At 39.8% G+C, this 25,357-nt stretch overlaps 1 protein-coding gene across 1 annotated transcript; it reads right to left on the bottom strand.

The window, feature by feature from the left end:
* On the bottom strand, nucleotides 1-24,187 carry LOC121376843. Its single transcript, XM_041504633.1, has 5 exons — nucleotides 24,087-24,187; nucleotides 15,031-15,369; nucleotides 8,709-8,929; nucleotides 6,960-7,265; nucleotides 1-845 (listed from the first exon to the last, which is right to left on the bottom strand). Exons 2-5 carry the CDS (start codon nucleotides 15,309-15,311, stop codon nucleotides 208-210), a joined length of 1,446 nt encoding a protein of 481 aa, XP_041360567.1. The 5' UTR covers nucleotides 15,312-15,369; nucleotides 24,087-24,187; the 3' UTR covers nucleotides 1-207.
* Between the last annotated feature and the right edge of the window lie 1,170 nt (nucleotides 24,188-25,357).

Here is a 25,357-nt window from a genome sequence, read left to right as displayed (position 1 = left end):
GTGTGTGTGTCTCTGTGTGTGTCTATGTGTGTGTGTCTATGTGTGTCTGTCTATGTGTCTGTCTGTGTGTGTGTGTCTGTGTGTGTGTGTCTATGTGTGTGTGTGTCTATGTGTGTGATTGTGTTGGGGAGTCCAATATGAATTCCTAATGCAGATTTTAATGAATTGTTTTCAAATCAGCTTTGAGACAGACTACCATGAAAACGTTTAATCTGCAATAATACTGGGAACCTCCACATCTAATCCTGTGACAAACTTCAACTTGACTGCAACCACATGTGGATCACCGACTGAGCATATGGGCAAGGCGTCATCGATGCCAAGATCTGTCACGGTTTCCAAGACAAAGTCTGCATCGAGGAGAATGATCTTCAAGACTCTGGCCTCCATGTTGAGGAAGAATCCAAACCGTAAATCTTTAGCCTTTCTGCTGAGAGCCGACAAAATGGTGCACGGAAGTGTCTTCTTGTGGGGTCCATCCCACACGCAGGTTGCGATCTGAGGGGAACCGGAGGGTTTGTATACAACGAGGCACACGCATGAAGGATCTTCATTGAGAGGACTTTTATCTGTAAACTCCCCGTTTTGACAGATTCCAAAACATGCGAGCACTTCTTCGTCATGCAGACGACCTACCACTTGATAGAAGAGATTCACTTCCCAGTAAGTACTGCCATTACTGAAGCAGCGGTCTGCGCAGATTCCGCAGTTCTTGACCCACTCCATTGTGGTGTAGCACTGGTCGACTGGCTGGCGCTTGTTGTTGGTGTGAGCCACTGTTTGCCTGTCCGACCCCAAGTCCAAGTCTGGATGTTTGTCAGTTGAATCCATTAGGAAATCGTTGCCTGCAAAACAAACTCATTGCTTTTAGCAAGGTGCTACACTAACCTATTTAACACTGCCCTGACAGTGGTGAAGCCATCAGACTTATAAGGAAGACGAAGGAAATGTTTTATTTAACGATGCACTCAACACATTTTATTTATGGTTATATGGCGTCGGATATATGGTTAAGGACCACACAGATATTGAGAGAGGAAACCCGCTGTCACCACTTCATGGGCTACTCTTTTCAATTAGCAGCAAGGGATCTTTTATATGCACCATCCCACAGACAGGATAGTATATACCACAGCCTTTGTTACACCAGTTGTGGAGCACTGGCTGGAATGAGAAATAGCCCAATGGGCCCACCGACGGGGATCGATCCTAGACCGACCTCGCATAAACCGAGCGCTTTATCAGTGGACTACGTCCCACCCCCTCAGACTTATAAGGCTGGTAAGTATTGGGCACTCGAAGCGAGTTTAACGACTTAATGGGTATAGGAGTAGGGCCACTACACCACCTTCTCTCTCACTAACCACTAACTCTCTGTTCAGACTTATAAGGCTCGTAGGTATTGGGCAGTCGGAGCGAGTTTAACGACTTAATGGGTATAGGAGTAGGGCCACTACACCACCTTCTCTCTTACTAACCACTAACTCTCTGTTCTCGACAAACAGCCCAGACAGCTGAGGTGTGAGTGTGCCCAGAACAGCGTGCTTGAACCTCAATTGTATAAAAGCACGATAATAAATATAAATGAATTCATGAAAGATAGTTCAAGTTGTGTGCCAGGAAAAACATCAGACTTATAGCTTTAAAATGAGTAACATTTTATCAGCCCCCCCCCCCCCCCCCCCCCCCCCCTGATTTCCAGACCCATCTAACTTTATGCTGTGGCCCTGAACAGATTTTACAAGAAAACAAAATCTGTTTCACTAGTAGACTAGTTACTAGGTAGTGAAATGTTCTGCCGTTAAAAATGGGATTTTTATGTGTGACAGCTCTACCCTACACTTATAACATCTGATAGAATTTAGAATTTGCTACATGTAATTTGGCACTCTACATTCAGTAAAAATAAAGTACAAAATGTTTACTTATTATAAGTAATTCTATGATTATCTCTTAAAAGATTTGAGAGTGATAACGTTTGTCATTAAAGAAGCTAAGGAAAATAAGTCTCAATTAATTCTTGCATTAAATTAAAAATAAAACAATAAAGTTTGTTTTGTTTAAGGACAACTGTAGAGGACATTGATTTATTAGTCATCAGCTATTGGATGTGAAACATTTAGAATTTGGACATGTAGTCTTAGAAAGGAAACCTCAGAAGCAAAGGAACTTTTATATTCACCATTCCAGACGGGACGGCACATACCATGGTCTTTCAGGTAGTACTAAACCAAATAACTTCCGGCTGGGTCAAAGTTCGAGGTGCACCCAACTTTTGATAGAGAAGTGAACACCACAAGTCCTGTGATTGGTTATAAATGTGAGTGTGTTGGTTGTAAAAAATAATAGTTTCATCTGGGTAAAAAAAATGTGCAATTTTATTTCATCTAGTACCAATGTGTCAAGTAGCCTTGTGCTTGAAACATGTATGGGGTACCTGTAAAAAAAAAGTACTCGAATTTTGTGCGAAACTAGGGTAGTCATAGACGCTACCCGTTATCTCAGAAACGAGCAGCTTGACCCCCATTTTTTTCTGATTCACTTTACATGTAAGGGGTGGTAGTATTTATATCCGTGGCGTTTATGTCGGTTGATACGTTGCAGGTAGGAGTTTTAGCCACATATGTTACTATTGTCGTCTATGAGATTTTATTTGGTAGTATACACCCTATAGCACATATTCAGTGCATAATAAAAAATATTACGATTTTGTCATTTTATTTAATTAAACTATACTGGTTTATAGTGATTAGCCATCACTCGATCATGCAAGTTCACAATGACCTTGACCTTGACAATAATCTCTGTACATGGCTCTGAATGGAGTTAGCACTGAAGAAAAGTTGGTTTTGGCCTATAATTCATACTGTAAAGATTTCAATAATTTCTTTTTACATGGTATTTGACTTGCCATATACAACTGCTCTTAAATATGGTATTATATATAGGCAACCTGAACTAAGATTTTAATAGCAATTTATTTTTATATTAAAAATAGCATGTGCCAATAGTGGGTTAATGTCTTTAGTTTCCATTAACATTGTTAATTTTTTATGTATGAAATTCTGAGAACTCAAATTTGTAAAGAAGTTGATTTTTATTGTAATTTTGACATATTTATAGGGTGCTAAGTTATATTTTAGACAAATTTGTAGTTTTATGCAAAATTTAAAGTAAATTTGAAGAAAAACTTTACCAAAAACATAATTAAATTTGTTGTCACTATTGTGCCTTCTGTTCTTATTTGTACATAACAATAAGGTTGTTAAACATATACTTAGATCTCCAGATCATTTTTTTTCTTAATAATCACTTAGTTAGCTCTCATGAAAAGCATTTTGAGTTTATACTAGATTCAGAACCAATTTTTTCAGATTTGATATCTGCCTTGGATTAAGTTGATAATTTATTTTATTGTTAAAGCTGTATTACCTAATGTTACTAGCTAAATAAAATGCTGGATTACAGATTGTAGGAATACATCTAATGTACATATTGTATTCATCCGGATTAGAAAATAATGCAAGAAAATAGATGTTCGGTAATTTTGTCATTTAAAAATAGGTTTTTTCAGTAATTAATAAAAAATAAATGTGTGAAAGCTGCATGATTATTCCAGATATCACAACTATTAACTACAGTAGGCTATAAATAAAATATAGTCAGGAATATTGGTGGCTGCCAATAGTTTTGATGGTTCATTATGAAAATCAGCATGGCCGATGGATTTGAAATTACCACACCTGGTAACTTGAAGACACCCACACCCAGCATACAGGATTTCCTCCCAACACTAATGTTCAGGATATTAAGTCATTACTTCATACAGGTACAGTCATGTTTGTGTTTCCTTCCTCAGACAGTGTATTTTTTTAATACTGATATTTCTTTGATGTGCCTGTTAAGGTCTTCATAATCTAGGGGTCAATCAAGTGCATGTGTTTTAATGGAATTCTTTAAAGGGGTAGAGGTACTCTGACTATCTTTGTTGTCTCTACATATATACCTGAGTACACACACCCAACTGAAAGTAAATATCTTCAGGAGTTTTATTTTAAAACATTTTGTTGTTTAATATGATATATTGCATTTGTACAAAACTATATGCAATATATATGCTTTTTGAGGTGTACATTATATTAGGTTGCACTGTAGAAACAACAGTTTCAGTGAGGTTGTCAGTTTATGTCAGAATACACCAGATCCTGGTTGTCATAAAGACACATAGCCGGACACTTTTTGAAAAATGTATGTTATCAGTATAGGTAGTACTAAACCAAATAACTTCCAGCTGGGTCAAAGTTCGAGGTGCACCCAACTTTTGATAGAGAAGTGAACACCACAAGTCCTGTGATTGGTTATAAATGTGAGTGTGTTGGTTGTAAAAAATAATAGTTTCATCTGGGTAAAAAAAATTGCAATTTTATTTCATCTAGTACCAATGTGTCAAGTAGCCTTGTGCTTGAAACATGTATGGGGTACCTGTAAAAAAAAGTACTCGAATTTTGTGCGAAACTAGGGTAGCCATAGACGCTACCCGTTATCTCAGAAATGAGCAGCTTGACCCCCCTTTTTTTCTGATTCACTTTAAGTGTAAGGGGTGGTAGTATTTATATCCGTGGCGTTTATGTCGGTTGATATGTTGCAGGTAGGAGTTTTAGCCACATAATTATGTTACTATTGTCATCTATGGGATTTGATTTGGTAGTATATTACACCCTATAAGTCTGATATACCAGTGGTGGAACACTGGCTGGAACCAGAAATAGCTCTATTGTGGACCCACCGACAGGGATCGATCCTAGACCGACCGCACATCCAGCAAGCACTTTATGACTGATCTATATCCTGCCCCTTTGAAAAAAAAACCGAAAGACAGGGATCGATACTAGACCAACCACACATAATGTATGTGAGCACTTCACCACTGGCCTACGTTCCACATCATGTATGTGAGCACTTCACCACTGGCCTACGTTCCACATCATATATGTGAGCACTTCACCACTGGCCTACGTTCCCTATGTTCCACATCATGTATGTGAGCACTTCACCACTGGGCTACGTTCCCTACGTTCCACATCATATATGTGAGCATTTCACCACTGGCCTACGTTCCCTACGTTCCACATCATATATGTGAGCACTTCACCACTGGGCTACGTCCCACATCATATATGTGAGCACTTCACCACTGGGCTATGTGAGCACTTCACCACTGGGCTACGTCCCACATCATGTATGTGAGCACTTCACCACTGGGCTACGTCCCACATCATGTATGTGAGCACTTCACCACTGGGCTACGTCCGACATCATGTATGTGAGCACTTCACCACTGGGCTACGTCCTACATCATGTATGTGAGCACTTCACCACTGGGCTACGTCCCACATCATGTATGTGAGCACTTCACCACTGGGCTACATCCCACATCATGTATGTGAGCACTTCACCACTGGGCTACGTCCTACATCATATATGTGAGCACTTCACCACTGGGCTATGTGAGCACTTCACCACTGGGCTACGTTCCACATCATGTATGTGAGCACTTCACCACTGGCCTACGTTCCCTATGTTCCACATCATGTATGTGAGCACTTCACCACTGGGCTACGTTCCCTACGTTCCACATCATGTATGTGAGCACTTCACCACTGGGCTACATTCCCTACGTTCCACATCATATATGTGAGCACTTCACCACTGGGCTACGTCCCACATCATGTATGTGAGCACTTCACCACTGGGCTACGTTCCCTACGTCCCACATCATATATGTAAGCACTTCACCACTGGGCTACGTTCCACATCATGTATGTGAGCACTTCACCACTGGCCTACGTTCCCTACGTTCCACATCATATATGTGAGCACTTCACCACTGGCCTACGTTCCACATCATGTATGTGAGCACTTCACCACTGGGCTACGTCCCACATCATGTATGTGAGCACTTCACCACTGGGCTACGTCCCACATCATGGTTGTGAGCACTTCACCACTGGGCTACGTTCCACATCATGTATGTGAGCACTTCACCACTGGCCTACGTTCCCTACGTTCCACATCATGTATGTGAGCACTTCACCACTGACCTACGTTTCCTACGTCCCACATCATATGTGAGCACTTCACCACTGGCCTACGTTCCCTACATTCCACATCATGTATGTGAGCACTTCACCACTGACCTACGTTTCCTACGTCCCACATCATATGTGAGCACTTCACCACTGGCCTACGTCCCACATCATGTATGTGAGCACTTCACCACTGGGCTACGTTCCCTACGTTCCACATCATATATGTGAGCACTTCACCACTGGCCTACATTCCACATCATATATGTGAGCACTTCACCACTGGGCTACGTCCCACATCATGTATGTGAGCACTTCACCACTGGGCTACGTTCCCTACGTTCCACATCATGTATGTGAGCACTTCACCACTGGCCTACGTTCCCTACGTTCCACATCATATATGTGAGCTCTTCACCACTGGGCTACGTTCCACATCATGTATGTGAGCACTTCACCACTGGGCTACGTTCCACATCATGTATGTGAGCACTTCACCACTGGCCTACGTTCCACATCATATATGTGAGCACTTCATCACTGGCCTATACGTTCCCTACGTTCCACATCATATATGTGAACACTTCACCACTGGGCTACGTCCCACATCATGTATGTGAGCACTTCACCACTGGGCTACGTTCCCTATGTTCCACATCATATATGTGAGCACTTCACCACTGGCCTACGTTCCCTACGTTCCACATCATATATGTGAGCACTTCACCACTGGGCTACGTTCCACATCATGTATGTGAGCACTTCACCACTGGGCTACGTCCCACATCATGTATGTGAGCACTTCACCACTGGGCTACGTCCCACCCCTTTTCCTTTAAAAAAAAAGAAGGTTTAAGACTAAAAAAGACTCACATCCAATTTTTGGGCAAGTATAGAGCACTTTAGCATCACTGTAGGAGCTCATCCCGTCCTCGTACTGCGCTGCGACAGAGATCAAGTAGAGAGTTTCATGTCGCAGTCCTCCAATCAAACAGTGACGCTCGGTGCCAGCCCATCGGGCAGTCACGACTTCCTCAACATTGGCGTCAGATGGGTTTGAGTTCTCGCAGCGCGCGTGATAGTGCAGAGCTTCCTGACAGGAACTCACCGACACAGACGCTGTTGCTGCTGGTTGGTTGGTCAGAATCGATGTCAGACTCTCTATAGATGGAACTGGAACTGGCAAAAATGTAAGACACATTAAATTGTTAGTACTGTTTTAACAAGTTTAGAAAAAAAGTTTTTATTAACCCTAGAAACATATATGGTAGTGTCAGGGTTGTGGGCTCTGATATCACTACCTTACAGTCGAGTTATGAACTAATATAAACATAATATGAAGGAAGGAAATGTTTTATTTAACAACGCACTCAACACATTTTATTTACGGTTATATGGTGTCAGACATATGGTTAAGAACCATACAGATATTTATATATATAGAGAGAGGAAACGCAATGTCGCCACTTCATGGGCTACTCTCTTTAATTAGCAGCAAGGGGTCTTTTATATGCACCATCGCACGGACAGGATAGTACATACCACAGCCTTTGTTACGCCAGTCGTGGTACACTGGCTGAAAAGAGAAATAGCCCAATGGGGCCACCGACGGGGATCAATCCTAAACGGACCGCGCATCAAGCGAGAGCTTTACCACTGGGCTATGTCCTGCCCCAAACACAATATGAATGCATGTGCGTGTACCTGGTACATTACAATAGTATAATTAAACATGGATACACAATATGAATGTATGTGCGTGTACCTGGTACATTACAATAGTATAATTAAACACGGATACACAAAAGTGTACCTGGTACATTACAATAGTATAATTAAACACGGATACACAAAAGTGTACTTGGTACATTACAATAGTATAATTAAACATGGATACACAAAAAAGAATTCTGTAATATATGGGGTTAGCTTGTATTTTTTAGCATAATGCGTCACCATGTCTCATTTGTCTTAGAGAGGAAACCTGCAACAGTTTTAGCCAGGGATCTTTTATACATGTATGCACCATCCCACAGACAGGGTAGGACATACCACAGCCTTTGATACACCAGTCATGGTCTACATAATGAATGAAAGAAAGAATGTTTTATTTAATGACACACTCAACACATTTTATTTACGGTTATATGGCGTCAGACATATAGTTAAGGACCACACAGATTTTGAGAGGAAACCTGCTGTCGCCTACAGGCAGGACAGCACAAACCATGGCCTTTATTGAACCAATTATGGATCACGGGTCGGTGTAAGTGGTTTACACCTACCCATTGAGCCTTACGGAGCACTCACTCAGGGTTTGGAGTCGGTATCTGGATTAAAAATACCATGCCTCGACTGGGATCCGAACCTAGTACCTACCAGCCTGTAGACCGATGGCCTAACCACGACGCCACCAAGGCCGGTAGGATCTACATAGTGAACGAGAAAAAACCCAATCAGTTGAATTGATCAACTGGTTTGGTTTCAATCCTGCGATGCAAGCACCTCAACCGAATGCTCAACCGACTGAGCTAAATACCCCCACCCCACCCCCCACCCCCACCCGTACTAAACGAACCATAGCATAAATTAATGATATTATCCACATTCCTAAACACCTACATGTGGTTGTCTTTGAATTATTACTGGACGGATCGTCCGTGGCAGATGGCGCCACCAGTCGGTGAGTCTTGAGTACTCCCCGTGGAGGATGAAACAAGGACAGACAGCTATCGCAGTATGATATCTTTGGACAATCCAAACAGGTTTTCACCGCAAACTTGGACGTGTCTTCGCACAGAGAACATGGAATGTTACTAGGACTGGGAGCTTGTGGGGTATTTCTGAAAATACATCATACGAAAATATGACAAATAATTATACATGTAACTACATGTATATCAGGCTTTCAGAAGAAGTAGTAGTTTGTGATTAACACCACCACTAGAGAACATCGAAAAATTAATCGTCGGCTATTGGATGTCAAACATTTGGTAATTCTGACACATATAGTCATTATAGGTAGAGGAAACCTGTTACATTTTTCCTAATGCAGCAAGGGATCTTTTATATACATGTCAGTGTTTCTGCCAGAAAGAAATATGTCTATGGAACTGAATGAAATCACAGTCAACAGGGGGCATGAGGGGCCTCCCCCAGAAAGAAAATGAGTTACGTTTAGGTTAGGGTTAAGAAAATCGTACAGTAATTAATTTTTCAAAAGGTTAACTTAAACAAAAAATCTGCAAAAACATTTGGGTATGGTGCCATACCTGGTTTACCCTCTGGCAGAAACCCTGCATGTGTGTTCCCACAGGCAGGAAAGCAGTTGTGGTGTTCTGGTTGGAACAAGACAAAACCCAATCAGTTAAATGGATCCTGGATGATTCGATCCTGTGACACAAACAGTTTAAGCGAGCACTCACCCGACTGAGTTAAATCCTGCTCCCAAGCTTCCAGAAGAATGAATGAATGAATGAATGAATGGAATGAATCAGGGGTGGAAATTGGTGAACTGTAAAAAAGAGGAAATCTAGAGGGGTCCGGGCCGCCATTTTTACTTCAGATGTCCCACACTGCATCGCGACGCCGGCTAAAGCTTACTCGTCCCCTTTTGAAATAAAACCAAATAAGAAACGTGGCAGCATTTAGATTCATAATGACGTCACAACGTAATTTGATGTGTAATGTCACCATTTAGGACAGTTTTACGATATCGTAGAGGTAAGATAGCTTCGAAAATCTGGGCCCAGAAGTTTACTTCTTTTTTTCCCCCCACCGTATAGGAGAATTCCCACCCCTGATGAATGAATGTTTAACGACAGCCCAGCACAAAAATACACATTGGCTATTGGGTGTCACAAATGGTAAGTACATGAAAATATTCCAAGCTTTCAGAAAGGAAATGTTTTATTTAATGAGGCACTCAGCACATTTTATTTACTGTTATATGGCGTCGGACATATGGTTAAGGACCACACAGATATTGAGAGAGGAAACCTGCTGTCGCCACTTCATGGGCTACTCTTTTCGATCAGCAGCAAGGCATCTTTTATATGCACCATCCCAAAGACAGGATAGCACATACCACGGCCTTTGATATACAACGTACCAGTCGATCCCACACCGAGCAAATGCTGTACCACTGGGCTACGTCCCGCCCCATTAAAGGTTGAAGTCTGATTATAAACCACCACTGATGACCCAAAAAATAAATAAAATTTAATAACACCACTAGAGCACAATGATTTATTAATCATTGCTATTGGATGTCAAACATTTGGTAATTCAGACATACTATATAGTCTTAAGAGAGTAAACCCAGTATATTTTCCCATTAATTATAGTAGCTATAGGGATCATTTATATGCACTCCCCCCCCCCACCCCCCTAAACAGGACAGCACATACCATGATCATTGATATACCAGTCGTGGTGCACTGGCTAGAATGAGAATCAATCCTAAAGTGACTGCACATCAGGCAATCGCTTTACCACTGGGCTATATGACTTGCCCTATCATCATTTCATTTCATGACAAAAAGACCGTTAAAAAAATGAAAGAAAGAAATGTTTTATTTAATGATGCACTCAACACATTTTATATACGGTTATATGGTGTCAGACATACGGTTAAGGACCACACAGATATTGAGAGAGGAAACCCGCTGTCGCCACTTCATGGGCTACTCTTTCCGATTAGCAGCAAGGGACCTTTTATATGCACCATCCCACAGACATGATAGCACATACCACAGCCTTTGATGTACCAGTCGTGGTGCGCTGGCTGGAACGAGAAATAGCCCAATAGGCCCACCGACGGGGGCCACACCGACCGCGCATCGAGCGAGCGCTGTACCACTGGGCTACATCTCGCCCCGTTGTTAAAAATGAAGTCTGATTAATATATTTAACTTTTTGGGTATTGCGCTATGAAATTGAATATTTACAATGTGTGTGATGAATGCAACCACAGTTGATAGGGTATATGGGCCAGAGTTTCTGCCAGAGGATAAAACGGGTATAGCGCCATACTAAAAATTTCTTGAAATATTTTTTTTTTTTAAGTTAACCTTTTGACAAAATTAATTACTCTTATCATTACTGTTTGATTTTCTTAAACCCTAAACTTAACCCATTTTCTTTCTGGGGGAGGCCCCCGACCATACCCACTGCTGACTGTGGGTGCATTCAATTCCATAGCGCCATACCCAAAAATGTCTTTCTTGCAGAAACACTGTGGGTGGGTGGGGGTGGGGGGTGTAAGGTGTGTGTGTGAATGGAAATGGGTTAGATTTAGGGTTAGGATTAAGAAAATCATACAGTAAAATGATAAAGAGTTATTAAATTTGCCAAAATGTCAACTTAAAAAAATTAAATCTCCAAAAACAACTGTGTATGTTGCGATACCCATTTTATCCTCTGGCAGAAACCCTGATCACCGATGACAAATGATGAAAGTCCAACACTAATATGAACCATGGTAATTGAGCAAATGACTACGGCAAAAAAAAAAGCAATGTTAAATATATCTTGGATAAACAGTTTCCAAAATATTTTCAACAGCATTTTGCCAGTTAATTTGTAAGAGAAGATCTCAGTTTGTCAATATTACAAATATAAATAATTAACTAAAATTAGTGACAGGAAATTGAAAGTTCCACGGCAACATACATGTTGCGGAAAATAGAATTTGAAGACACTGAGGCAGGGTAGATTGCCTGCGTTGAGTTTTGACTCTATTTGTATGTCCAGGGGTGGTGCAGACGGTACGTACGGCCGTACTACTTTTGTGTGTGTGTGTGTGCTATATTTCTTAGATCTGTGAAAATGTCCTTACAAGTCTGGCAATCACGAGCCGTACCACTATATTTTACACTGTGCCGCCCCTGATGTCTTAACCACTCGACATGGTGAGGCTGATTGCCTGTCCCAACATGCGTATGAAGTTTTGACTCTACCAGTAACCTGTATGTCTCAACCACTCTGGACATGGTGAAGCTGGTTGCTAGTCCCAACATTATGTGTATGAAGTTTTGACTCTACCAGTAACCTGTATGTCTCAACCACTCTGGACATGGTGAAGCTGGTTGCTAGTCCCAACATTATGTGTATGAAGTTTTGACTCTACCAGTAACCTGTATGTCTCAACCACTCTGGACAAGGCTATATGTTGGTTATTAGTCCCGACATTATGTGTATGAAGTTTTGACTCTACCTGTATGTCTAGACCACTCTGGACATGGCGAAGTTGGAAACTAGGCCTGACATTATATGTATGAAATTTTGACTCTACCTGTATGTCTAGACCACTCTGGACAAGACGAAGTTGGCAACTAAGGTCGACGACAGTCACTTTTCGCACCCTTGTTTTGGGTTCGTACACAATAAATATAGCATATCTTACCGTAATTTCACTTGAAATCCATATTTCGTAAAAGGTACAATTTTTTAATCACATGATTTTCTTCAAACACATTCAGATGCATTAGTAATGTTCAAACAAAACATTTTCAATAGCATGTTTGCATTGGAATGTTTCCAACATTCTTAAAATGGAAACGTCATGTACCCAGTGTATGGTTATTGTAAGGCGATTCAAAGTGACATCATTGGAACACTGACGTCATTCAGATTCAAAATTAGCTATGTTATTACAATGCTTCGCCACATTAAAATAAAAACTGGTCTACTAACCTTGACCCCTGTCAAATTTCTATAACAAGCGGACAATGTTGTTTACAGGTTGGTATTTTGTTATTTTTCTTAATTCTGGACAAAATATTAATTTTAAGTTTCAAAAGATAAAAGAAATAAAAAGTACCTTTTATCAAATATATTATATCAAAACATTACCGTTGGATATGTTTTATTTACTGTGTATGAAGCCAAAACAAAGGTGCGAAAAGTGATTGTCATCGACCATAGGCCTGACATTATATGTATACAAGGCGAAGTTGGCAACTACGCCCGACATTATATGTATGAAGTTTTGACTCTACCTGTATGTCTAGACTTCTCTGGACAAGGCGAAGTTGGCAACTAGGCCCTACATTATATCAGTGTTTCTGCCAGAAAGACATTTTTGGGTATGGCACTATGGAACTGAATGCAACTACAGTCAACAGGCGCTATGGGAAGCCTCACCCAGAAAAAAATGGGTTAAGTTTTGGATTAGGGTTAAGAAAATCATACAGTAATGATAAAGAGTCATTAATTTTGTCAAAAGGTTAACTTGAAAAATAAAATGTGCCAAAAACTTTGGGTATATGGTGCCATACCCATTTAACCCTCTGGCAGAAACCCTGTATATGTATGAAATTTTGACTCCACCTGTATGTCTTAACCACTCTAGACACAGCGAAGTTGGCGACTAGGCCCAACATTATATGTATGAAGTTTTGACTCCACCTGTATGTCTCAACCACTATAGACACAGCGAAGTTGATGACTAGGCCCGACATTATATGTATGAAGTTTTGACTCTACCAGTATGTCTCAACCACTCTGTAGGGCTCGAACTTAATGGCGGCACCGACGGCAATTGGCATCGTTCAGATATAAATTGCCATAAGTAGAGATCATCACCGAAAAAGTGCCATCAGTAAAGCTCCTCAACAATGGCGAAATGTATACACCTGGTGTACATTATCTGTCAATATTTAACATTTGCACATTTAAAAGATGTCTACATATAACAAGATAGCCTTTCATTCAGGTTTATTTGCTGCAAATGTCACTTTTGAAAAAATTACCATAGGCAGGCTCAAAATTGCCGTCGGTGGACTGTTTCACCCTTTGCAATTCTTTTAAAAATGGCCCGTGGGAGACAAATTCTTAAGTTCGAGCCCTGACTCTGGACATGGTGAAGCTGGTTGCTAGTCCTGACATTATGTGTATGAAGTTTTGACTCTACCTGTATGTCTCAACCACTCTGGATAAGGCGAAGTTGGTTACTAGTCCCGACATTATATGTATGAAGTTTTGACTCTACCTGTATGTCTGAACCACTCTGGACAAGGCGAAGTTGGTTACTAGTCCCAACATCATATGTATGAAGTTTTTACTCCAGCTATATGTCTCAACCACTCTAGACAAGGGGACATGGCAAAGTTGTCGACTAGGCCCGACATTATATGTATGAAGTTTTGACTCCACCTGTATGTCTCAACCACTCTGGACAAGGCGAAGTTGGTTACTAGTCCCAACATCATATGTATGAAGTTTTGACTCCACCTATATGTCTCAACCACTCTGGACAAGGGGACATGACAAAGTTGTCGACTAGGCCCGATATTATATGTATGAAGTTTTGACTCCACCTGTATGTCTCAACCACTCTAGACAAGGCAAGTTGGATGCTAGGCCCAACATTATATGTATGAAGTTTTGACTCCACCTGTATGTCTCAAGCACTCTGGACAAGGCAAGTTGGATGCTAGGCCCAACATTATATGTATGAAGTTTTGACTGTTACCTGTATGTCTCAAGCACTCTGGACAAGGCGAAGTTGGTTACTAGTCCCGACATTATGTGCAAGACTTCTAGAATTTTTATAAAATCCATTAGCCATGGGATCAGAGATTTTTAAAATTTACTAGCCAAGATTAAAAATTCACTAGCCCTACTTTACTTTAAGTTAATACAATTTTACTAAATAATAGTAATAATCAGAACCTAAAGAGGGAGATAGAGCAGGATATTCATATTTACAAAAAAGACAACTGCAACATTTGATAAAAAAATAATTCACTAGCCGTTGGGCATGGCAATAGTAGTTATTTACTAGCCCAACATTGACTATGACTAGCCATGGGAGTGGGGCTAGCATAATCTAGAAGTCCTGAAATGTTTTGACTCTTACCTGTATGTCTCAACCACTCTGGACAAGGCAAAGTTGGTGACTAGGCCTGACATTATATGTACATGAAGTTTTGACTCTTACCTGTATGTCTCAACCACTTTGGACAAGGCGAAGTTTGTGGCTAGTCCCAACACGCCCCTGTTGTCTAGGTTGGTGTTCTGGCGACACTCCGGACACACTATGAACGACGTCCAGCGTTTCTTCCACTGCTGCGACCGGTTGCCGGTCTGCACCAGCCCGACCATGCACTCATGGCAGTACGTGTGCATACACCTCAGCACCCTCGGGTTGGTGAACAGATCCAGGCACACGGCACAGGTCAGGTCTTCTGATATACATGATACAGAGCTACCTGTAGCCATCTAGCCAAATCCTGTTCTGCTGACAGTCAAGTGATATATACAGGCCTGAATGCAATTCCTGCAAGAACAGAAAATATATATATTGCTTTAATCCCACTGCCCACTTTCCGTTCTCTCCTGAATTCAGTCTCATTTCTTACCGATCTGGCAACTCCTATCTTTCAACTTAATTTTCTTTCCACCTCCACATCCCAGTCCTTAATTTGTCTCTCCAACCACGACATGTGCTTGTCTCTTAATGTGGCTATCCATGCCACACACCTGCCATTTTCCCATCAGCTTTTAGCTGTGGGCTTTGTCTGACCACTTCGGGGAGTGTTCAGTAGTTACTGTTGGCATTGTTAAGAGGCACAAGTCTGTAACCATCTACTATACACCCCTACTACCGGCAGTCATTAGTTAGACCGGCCTCGGTGGCGTCGTTGTAGACCATTGGTCTACAGGCTGGTAGGTACTGGGTTCGGATCCCAGTCAAGGCATGGGATTTTTAATCCAGATACCGACTCCAAACCCTGATGGAATGCTCCACAAGGCTCAATGGGTAGGTGTAAACCACTTGCACTGACCAGTGATCCATAACTGGTTCAACAAAGGCCATGGTTTGTGCTATCCTGCCTGTGGGAAGCGCAAATAAAAGATCCCTTGCTGCTAATCGGAAGAGTAGCCCATGTAGTGGCGACAGCGGGTTTCCTCTCAAAATCTGTGTGGTCCTTAACCATATGTCTGACGCCATATAACCGTAAAATAATGTGTTGAATGCGTCGTTAAATAAAAGATTTCTTTCATTAGTTAGTGTCGTGGATCAGACCAGCTTTATTAGCAGTAGAGGACGAGGATGCCAGGTGGGTGCAGGGAAATACACAGAGACTACACCCATGGAGGAAGTTGAGACAGGTAGGAGATAGTGTGGACAGCTCAGAAGACAGAATCGGAGGAAAGTGACAGAAAGGGTTGAAACAGATTGAAATCATGGGAGAAACTGTTTTTTTATATTATGAGAATGAGAATAATAGGCAAGAACAAAACATATGGTCAGAGTTCAGTATTGGCCAATTAATGTTTGGTCTGGACCAGTGAAAATTATAAAATTAACGTTTGTTTTGCTTAACAACACCACTAGAGCACATTGATTTATTAATCATCAGTTATTGGATGTCATATAGTCTTATAAGAGAGGAAAACTGCTATATTTATCCATTATAGTAGCAAAGGATCTTTTATATGCACCATCCCACAGACAGGATAGCACATACCACAGCATGTGATATATATATATATATATATATATATATACCAGTTGTGATGCACAAGAAATAGCCCAATGGGCCCATGCAGCGACATGCATCAATCCCAGACTGAGCGAGGGCTTCTTTACCACTAGCTGGTACGAATAAGTGTCTTTCCACCATATTTTCATTCCACATTTTCGATTTCCCAGTCTACCACGTTAAAAGTAACTGTCAAATGTGTTGAGTTGGAACAACTAAAGTCCAAACCAGATTAATTATTAACAACTACAATAAATTACTCTCCTACCTTTACCTACTGTTAGATTTCCCCAACATTTTGTCCATGCAGAAATCATGAAAAAAACATTACATTGGCATAGTTTCCACATACGGTACTAAAATATAACCATGTCGCCTATATTGACTTTGTCGAGATTTCCTAGGACAAAAAACATGTAATTTGTTACCGTTTTTTAGGGAAAGAAAGAAATGTTTTATTTAACGACGCACTCAACACATTTTATTTACGGTTGTATGGCGTCAGACATATGGTTAAGGATGACACAGATATTGAGAGAGGAAACCCGCTGTCGCCACTTCATGCATGGGCTACTCTTTTCAATTAACAGCAAGGGATCTTTTATATGCACTATCCCACAGACAGGATAGTACATTCCACAGCATTTGATATACCAGTCGTGGTGCACTGGCTGGAACTAGAAATAGCCCAATGGGCCACCGACGGGGATCGATCCCATACCGACCACGCAGTGAGCGAACGCTGTACCACTGAGCTACATCCCGCCCTCTTCAAGAGGGTTGAATTAAAGCCTCAGAAGAATGTGATGTAATTAAATAATATGACATCATGATCATTGCCTATATGGGTATTTTCACAAAAAAGGGGCAAATAACGGTAAAGAATTAAAAATATATATATATATATATTGTTTTTCATGTGTTTAATAGTAAAATCTAAAGCATAATTTCAAGAAGAAAAAATAGAGATCTATAATTTAAAAAAAAAAAAATTACATAAACATATTTGTGTGCATCTGTTTTTACCCTTAATTGTAAGGCATAATAGTAGACAATTGTCTTTACTGTTATGTCTTTACCGTTAATTTATTGAAGGGACATTCCTGAGTTTGCTGCATTGTAAGATGTTGCCAACTAATAAAATATTTCTACGATTAAACTTAGGCCTACATATTAAAAATATTTTCTTGTTTAGAGTATCAGTGTCTGTACATTCAATGTGTTTCTGGTCATCTTAATATTTGTAAGAAGCACAAACTGGATTTTGTCCTAAATATTTTAGGAAATAAAATTAAATTTAACCTAGTACAAATATTAGAACGATCAGAAACATGTTTAATATGTACAGCTATTACAATAATAATATTTGAACGGCCCCATACAACTCAAGACAATAAAATGAAAAATAAAAGTATACAGACTACAGTGTAGTTTTATTTTATTATTTTAAATTGAAATTTAAGAAACTTATGTATAAAAATAATAAAAATTGTGAGTGCTTTACACACAATTTGAAGTTTAAAGGCAAATATTTTAGTATTTTAGGGAGTTTGTGATTGCACAACGATAACATACTTTTGTACACAATAAGTTGGATAACAGGAAAGGAAAGGAAATGTTTTATTTAACGACGCACTCAACACATTTTATTTACGGTTATATGGCATCAGACATATGGTTAAGGACCACACAGATAGAGAGAGGAAACCCGCTGTTGCCACTTCATGGGTTGCTCTTTTCGATTAGCAGCAAGGGATCTTTTATATGCACTATCCCACAGACAGGATAACACATACCACAGCCTTTGATATACCAGTTGTGGTGCACTGGCTGGAGCGAGAAATAGCCCAATGGGCCCACCAACGAGGATCAAGCGAATGGAGTGGACATTTTGGGCAGAGTTCGAGATTAAATTTCTTGGCCAGTATCCCAAATGGATACTAACATTTCAAAATCTGGTATCCCACCTGAGAATTTAGTATTATATGGCATCCAAGTGGGATACTGGGTTCTTGAAATCAAAATTAAATTCTGGTATCCCCGGGATATCGGGATACCGTTAATCTCGAACACTGTTTTGGGTATAATATAATTTCTACCACAAGTTTTTCTAATGATTCTAGATGGCCAAATATAACCAGTGCATCAAGTGATGATCCTATTTATATGCATCCCTGTTTATTTACATTATATGTTGTTTTGTGGAAAACATTGGAGCTGCAATGTCTTTACAGTTATTTGAAAATAGCCCACACATCACTACGTCACATCCTTCCACCCCTTTTGGATAGTATTCCATAAAAATATCAAAATGGCAGCCTACATTAGGGGTGTCACGACACACCGATGTATCATGATACTACTGCCGTATGTACGATACGTGATACACTTGCTAATTGTGTATCTATTCCTAGCCTGACCAAGTATCAATTCCTATATTAATTCCATATTCATTTACCAACACCAGTGGGTACTGGTATTTACTTATTGACTGATACTGCCAATACGTATGATACATGATATACACTTGCTAATTGTGTATCAGATCCTAGACTGACCATGTATCGACCCCTATATTAATTCCGTATTAATTTACCAACACCAGTGGGTACTGGTATTTACTTATTGACAAGTTATTTCCTTTAAAAACAAACACAGTGGACAGAGAATATGTGCCTGCTTATTTCAGTAAATCTATCAAAGAAAGAAATGGTTTATTTAACGACGCATTCAACACATTTCATTTACGGTTATATGGCGTCGGACATATGGTTAAGGACCACAAAGATATTGAGGGAGGAAACCAGCTGTCGCCACTTCATGGGCAACTCTTTTCTATTAACAGCAAGGGATCTTTTATATGCACCATCCGATAGACAGGATAGCACATATACCATGGCCTTTTGGTGTACCAGTCGTGATGCACTGGCTGGAGCGAGTAATAGCCCAATTATGGGTCCACTGACAGGAATCGATCCCAGACCGATCGCACATCAAGCGAGCGCTTTATCACTGGGCTACGTCTCGCGCCCAAATAAATCTATGATGTCGTATTTCTACATTAAAACTGTGTTTAATCAGTGTTCCATTTCTATCATGCTAATTTCTTATTTTTAAATAAAATCACCCAAGATTCAACTTGTTTTATAAGAGAAATATCGTGAATCAGGCATCGTGATACCTATCGTATCATGGGCTATATATCCTGATATGTATTGTATCGTGAGGTAGGTGTAGTGTTTTCCCTAGCTTGTTTTAGCATGGTGCAGCAACATGCCTCAATAGTCTAGCACCATCTTGCCGTAATCAGCGCCATGCTGCCCTGAGATTAAACAAGCCTTTTTCAGTAAGTAATTCTAAAATTGCTTTTATAAAATGCCTAAAAATGTATTATTAATTAATAAAATATGCCTTTTATATCTTTTGCCATTCATTTATTAAAGCAAGCACATAAATTACATTAATGTTTATTTCAATTAATTTTTGTGTATTTTTAATGAAATACAAGTGTCCCGAAAATGGTGAAAATGCCCCAAAAGTGTTTGGTCTACCATGTCTTGCCAAATTTCTAGGGAAAGAACTAAGGTGTATCGTGACATCCCTAGCCTACATGTTTTTTTTTGTCCTAGCTAGGACATTTCAGTGAAAGAAAGAAAGAAATATTTTATTTAACGACGCACTCAACACATTTTATTTACGGTTATATGGCGTCAGACATATGGTTAAGGACCACACATATTTTGAGAGGAAACCGCTGTCGCCACTACATGGGCTACTCTTTCTGATTAGCATCAAGGGATCTTTTATTTGCGCTTCCCACAGGCAGGATAGCACAAACCATGGCCTACACCTACCCAATGAGCCTTGCGGAGCACTCACTCAGGGTTTGGAGTTGGTATCTGGATTAAAAATCCCATGCCTCGACTGGGATCCAAACCCAGTACCTACCAGCCTGTAGACCGATGGCCTAACCACGACGCCACCGAGGCTGGTGAGATTTCAGTGAAGTCGATATATACAATATATTGTAGGTAACATGGTTACCATCTAGACACCAGCTAGAATCTGGGGCACTGCAATGGGTTTTTTCACGATTTCTGTGTTAGTGTGGACTAAACGTTACGGAAATCTAAAGGTAATTAAAGGTCAACTCAAACAAGAGCCTTATGTGTTGGAAAGATGCATACCCGGACCACCAACACATACTGACACTTTAACAAATGAAAAACGCATAATTTTAGAGTTAATAAAAAAACATGATTATTCCTGCTAACTGGGGGCAGCCATTTTGTTTCGTTTTTGTGACGTCCGGTGGTATAGCTTGGGGCGAAGTGACGTCAGCTCCGTCCAACGCCTCTATTCACAGTGTAAACAAACGCTCTAATTTACGACAAGGCGCTTCGCTTTCATCAACCTGACTTGTAAAACAACATAAATGACTTGATAGTATAATAAACTATTTAACTAAATATATTTCAGGTTACATCAACAGAACGAAATGGAGTTATAGTATTTTTCTTTTTAAAAAAAACACAAAGAAAAAATGCATTCTATTAGGTCTATTGGTAGGGCACGTTCAAGCAAAACTACCACTCACAATACCAAAGTGATACTTTTCTTTTCTTTGGGACGACGTAATTGGTCAGTTTTGTGATTTTAGATGGAAGTCTACTTAATCAAGGGTTTTACAGAATTACTTACAGTAATAAAGTAGGGCCTTTGGTAATGTCCATTATGATTTGAGGTGTATCCGTGCTGTTATCACACAATACCTGTGATCTTCATAAAAGAGGCACGTCTTTTTAGTGTGACTAGACACAGAGTCTGGAGACCGTCTGAATATACATCTGCCAATCAGGAACCACAGAAAGGCCACGGAAAGAAAAGACCAATTAACCAAGAAAACACTCCGATTATTGTTTCACTTCGTGGGTTAATTTATATACGAAACATAATACAGTTATTTCAACACTTTGACAATGGTGGTTTATTTTGTATTGAAAAATAATATATAATTGGTACAGGCTGGATGGATATAATTACAGAACATTGCGATGCATTTGCAAAAATCAGGTATGTTTTGTTTCTTCAGTTCGAAGACTAATTCCTGACGTGACACGTTAGGTATTACGTAACCACCAGCTTGCCAGAGGGTGTATTCACTGGGATGGTACAAAATGGCTGCACCCATTATATATAATAGCCGTCACATTTAACCATTTTATTAATTAACTATACAATTATACTTGTTGATATTAAGCAATAATATGCATTATATATCGTTGAATATGCATACCAGGCCAAATGCCTTAATTGTCCCCTCCTTTAAAGGAAGGGTCAACTCAAACAAGAGCCTTATGTGTTGGAAAGATGCATACCCGGACCACCAACATATACTGACACTTTAGCAAATGAAAAACGCGTAATTTTAGAGTTAATAAAAAAACATGATTATTCCTGCTAACTGGGGGCAGCCATTTTGTTTTGTTTTTGTGACGTCCGGTGGGATAGCTTGGGGCGAAGTGATGTCAGCTCCTGACCATCTCCTGTAAATAAAAGCAGTAATTTTCGACAAGGCGCTTCTCTTTGATCAACCTGACTTGTAAAACAGCATAAATGACGTAATAATATAATAAACTATTTAACTAAATATATTTCAAGTTGCATTAACGGAACAAAATGGGGTTATAGTATTTTTCTCTGTTAAGGCTACGTTGGAGCAAAAACGACAACCCACTATACCCAAGTGATAATTTTCATTTCTTTGGGACTACGTAATTGGTCAGTTCTGTTGTTTTAGATGGAAAAGTCTACTTAATCAATAGTTTTACAGAACTACACTATTTACAGTAATAAACCATGTCCATTACAATTTTAGGGGCGACAGGTAATATTCCACAATACCGGTATGTATTTTTGTGTCTAGACAGCGTCAATTAATTGGCTCGTCTGGTTACCAATCAAATACACACCTACCAATCAGGAATCACAGGTAGAAGCAACTAACAGCATAGACCAATTAACTAAGAAAACACTCCGTGTATCATTTCAGTACGTAGGTTAATGCATGGGCAAAACATTGTTAATTGTTTCGACTTGTTGTGTAGCCACTTTGACAATGGTATTTTATTTTGTATTGAAAAATAATATATATAGTGCTGGATATACTTATTGCTGGCTTACAGGGATGTGTATTATTACAGAACATTGCAATGTATGACTATTTATCATCCCGCAAAAAACAGGTACATTGTGTTTCTCTAGTTCTAAGGCTCATTCCTGACATTACGCATTAAGTATTACGTAATAAACAGCTCACCAGAGGGCGTACTCACTGGGATGGTACAAAATGGCTGCGCCCGTTATATATAATAGCTGTCACATTTAACCGTTTTATTAATTAACTATACGATTATACTTGTTGATATTAAGCAATAATATGCATTACATATCGTTGAATATGCATACCAGGCCAAATGGCTTAATTGTCCCCTCCTTTAAAGGGAGGAGAATAGTTAACACTTTGGTTTAGACTTTTAGTCAAGAAAAGGTTATCAAAGCTACATGTATAGTAATTATATTTTATTAAAATTGGTCAGTAATTATATTTTATTAAAATTGGTCGTTGTAAGTGTTGATGCTATAAATTTGTTTTACATATATGCCTGATTTTATTAAATCAAAAGTGCACACGGTAAATTCTGTACAGGATAAACAATACAGCTTATAGTCTGTCCCATCATTCTATAAAACTGGGGGTTTTTTTGTAAATAATTTCAGTTTGGTTTGACATAAGAAGAAAAGTAATAGTGTTTTGGAAATAACTAGCATATATTATTTTTTGTGTGCAATTTAGAAAGCAATCTGCTTAGAAATAAATAATTTGTAGTAGCCTAAATTTCATAGTTTGGAAAAAAAAGCGTTCTCTGTGGGACGACAGCAATCAATTTCACAATAATAAAAAAAAAAAACCCAACACGTTTAACTTAATGAAGGAAGGAAGGAAGGAAGGAAGTGTTTTATTTAATGACACACTGAACATATTTTATCTACGGTTATTTGTCATCAGAGATATGGTTAAGTACCACAGATATTGAGACAGGAAACCCGCTGTCGCCACCTCCTGGGCTACTCTTTTTGATTAGCAGCAAGGGATTTTTTATATGCATCACCCCACAGGCAGGATAGTACATACCACGGCCTTTGTTACACCAGTTGTGGAGCACTGGCTGGAACGAGAAATAGTGCAATGGTTCCACCGACAGGGGACGATCCCAGACCGACCGCGCATCAAGCGAACGCTTTATCACTGGGTTACGCCCCGCCCCCGTTTAAATTTAACTTAATCATGGTTAAATATCGGTGACAGCAACTGTTCAAAAGAACAATCCTGCAGCAATGAAACAGTGACATCCGTAACTATCTCACAAAGAACGTGCCCACTTTATGAAACGCTTGAACCCACGCTTTACCCCGTAAACTAAATTTAAGGATTTCAGTTACTTACAAAAGTTATAGATGTCAACTCACATGATCGGTTGGTTGTTGCAATTTTTCCGATCTTGTTTTTAACCGCACCGCAGTACTGAGTACATATCTATCGGATTTCGTTGGTAAAGATCACTAGCTGTAAGCCCTGTATGTAGCCCGAGTACTCTGACTGTAAGAGAGCTAGACGGACATTTGGACATAAATACGCTCTCATTAATTAGCGTATTTATGTCCAAATGTCCGTCTAACTCTCTTACAGTCAGAGTACTCGGGCTACCCTGTATGCAGAGAGGGTGGGGCTTCTGTGGGTCGAACCCCCAATCTTCAATTAAGCGAAAAAAATTCTCTTTTTTTTTGGTTTCAATGTATTTTCCGGGAGAGCGTGATCCCACCCCCCCCCACCCCCACACCACCACCACCCCCCAAAAAATAAATAAATAATAATAATAATAATAATAATAAATAAATAAATAAATAAATAAAAAATAAAAAAAACCTTCTCTCGCCAAACGCTTCTGACCTGCAGTCATTAAAAATTTTTAACCAGCTATTCATGTTATATTGAAAATGTTATTACTTGTATCGCAGTTCTACGCACTTTTTTACAATGTAATTTTTCATATGGAGATAGTCTGGCAGTTTGAAACGACGCGGACGACTATAATAATGCCCCAACACGCACTGGGTCTGGATCTGGGTCTGGGTCGTTTCGCCCGTATCCAAATTCTTCGCCTCGAGTCGTTTCGTCCCGGGTAAGTTCGTCCTCCAAACGGGTCGTTTCGCCCCAACAGTCGGGTCGTTTCGCCCCTCCCCTTCTACCCTCATATATAAATATTGTCTTTTTTTTCAGCAAGGAGCTATTTTATGGTACCAGTCCAAAATGAAACGCATTGAATCGAATGTGACAAAACACACCACGTCTGTGCTTGCATCCACTACAGATCTGGCAAGAGACAGGGTCGTAGCCAATGGGGGGCTTTTTTCTTTTCAATATGTCCCTGGACTTCCCTAAGCAACTCGGGGGCTTCGCGCCCTCACCATAAGCCTAAACGACACCACCCACCCTCAAAATCCTGGCTACGGGCCTGACAGACGTGATAGAACGTGCTCTATATTTTCACACTGGCAGCTGCGCAATGTTCGATCCTCATTTTGTTTCATATTTATTAATAAACATCAGGAAAGATACAGATTAAGCAATTTGGAATAATCGTATTTATTGTTGATGTTTATAGAAGAAAATATATCCAAAGATATGAACACAGTCAATTATATTGATAACACATA

The sequence above is a fragment of the Gigantopelta aegis genome, chromosome 7 (assembly GCF_016097555.1).
Source record: "Gigantopelta aegis isolate Gae_Host chromosome 7, Gae_host_genome, whole genome shotgun sequence".
In the NCBI taxonomy this organism is placed as follows: domain Eukaryota; kingdom Metazoa; phylum Mollusca; class Gastropoda; order Neomphalida; family Peltospiridae; genus Gigantopelta; species Gigantopelta aegis.
Note: the sequence above shows the minus strand (reverse complement) of the source record. Positions and strands in the feature narration are given on the sequence as shown.

What these genes read in the sequence shown, in the direction of transcription:
- LOC121376843 (XM_041504633.1), bottom strand. Translation starts at nt 15,311, where the DNA reads ATGGCTACAGGTAGCTCTGTATCATGTATATCAGAAGACCTGACCTGT. An exon ending in AAAGTGGTTGAGACATACAG is followed by an intron (nt 8,930 to 15,030) that starts GTAAGAGTCAAA and finishes ATGTATTTTCAG; the next exon opens with AAATACCCCACAAGCTCCCA. An exon ending in TAATTCAAAGACAACCACAT is followed by an intron (nt 7,266 to 8,708) that starts GTAGGTGTTTAG and finishes CATTTTTGCCAG; the next exon opens with TTCCAGTTCCATCTATAGAG.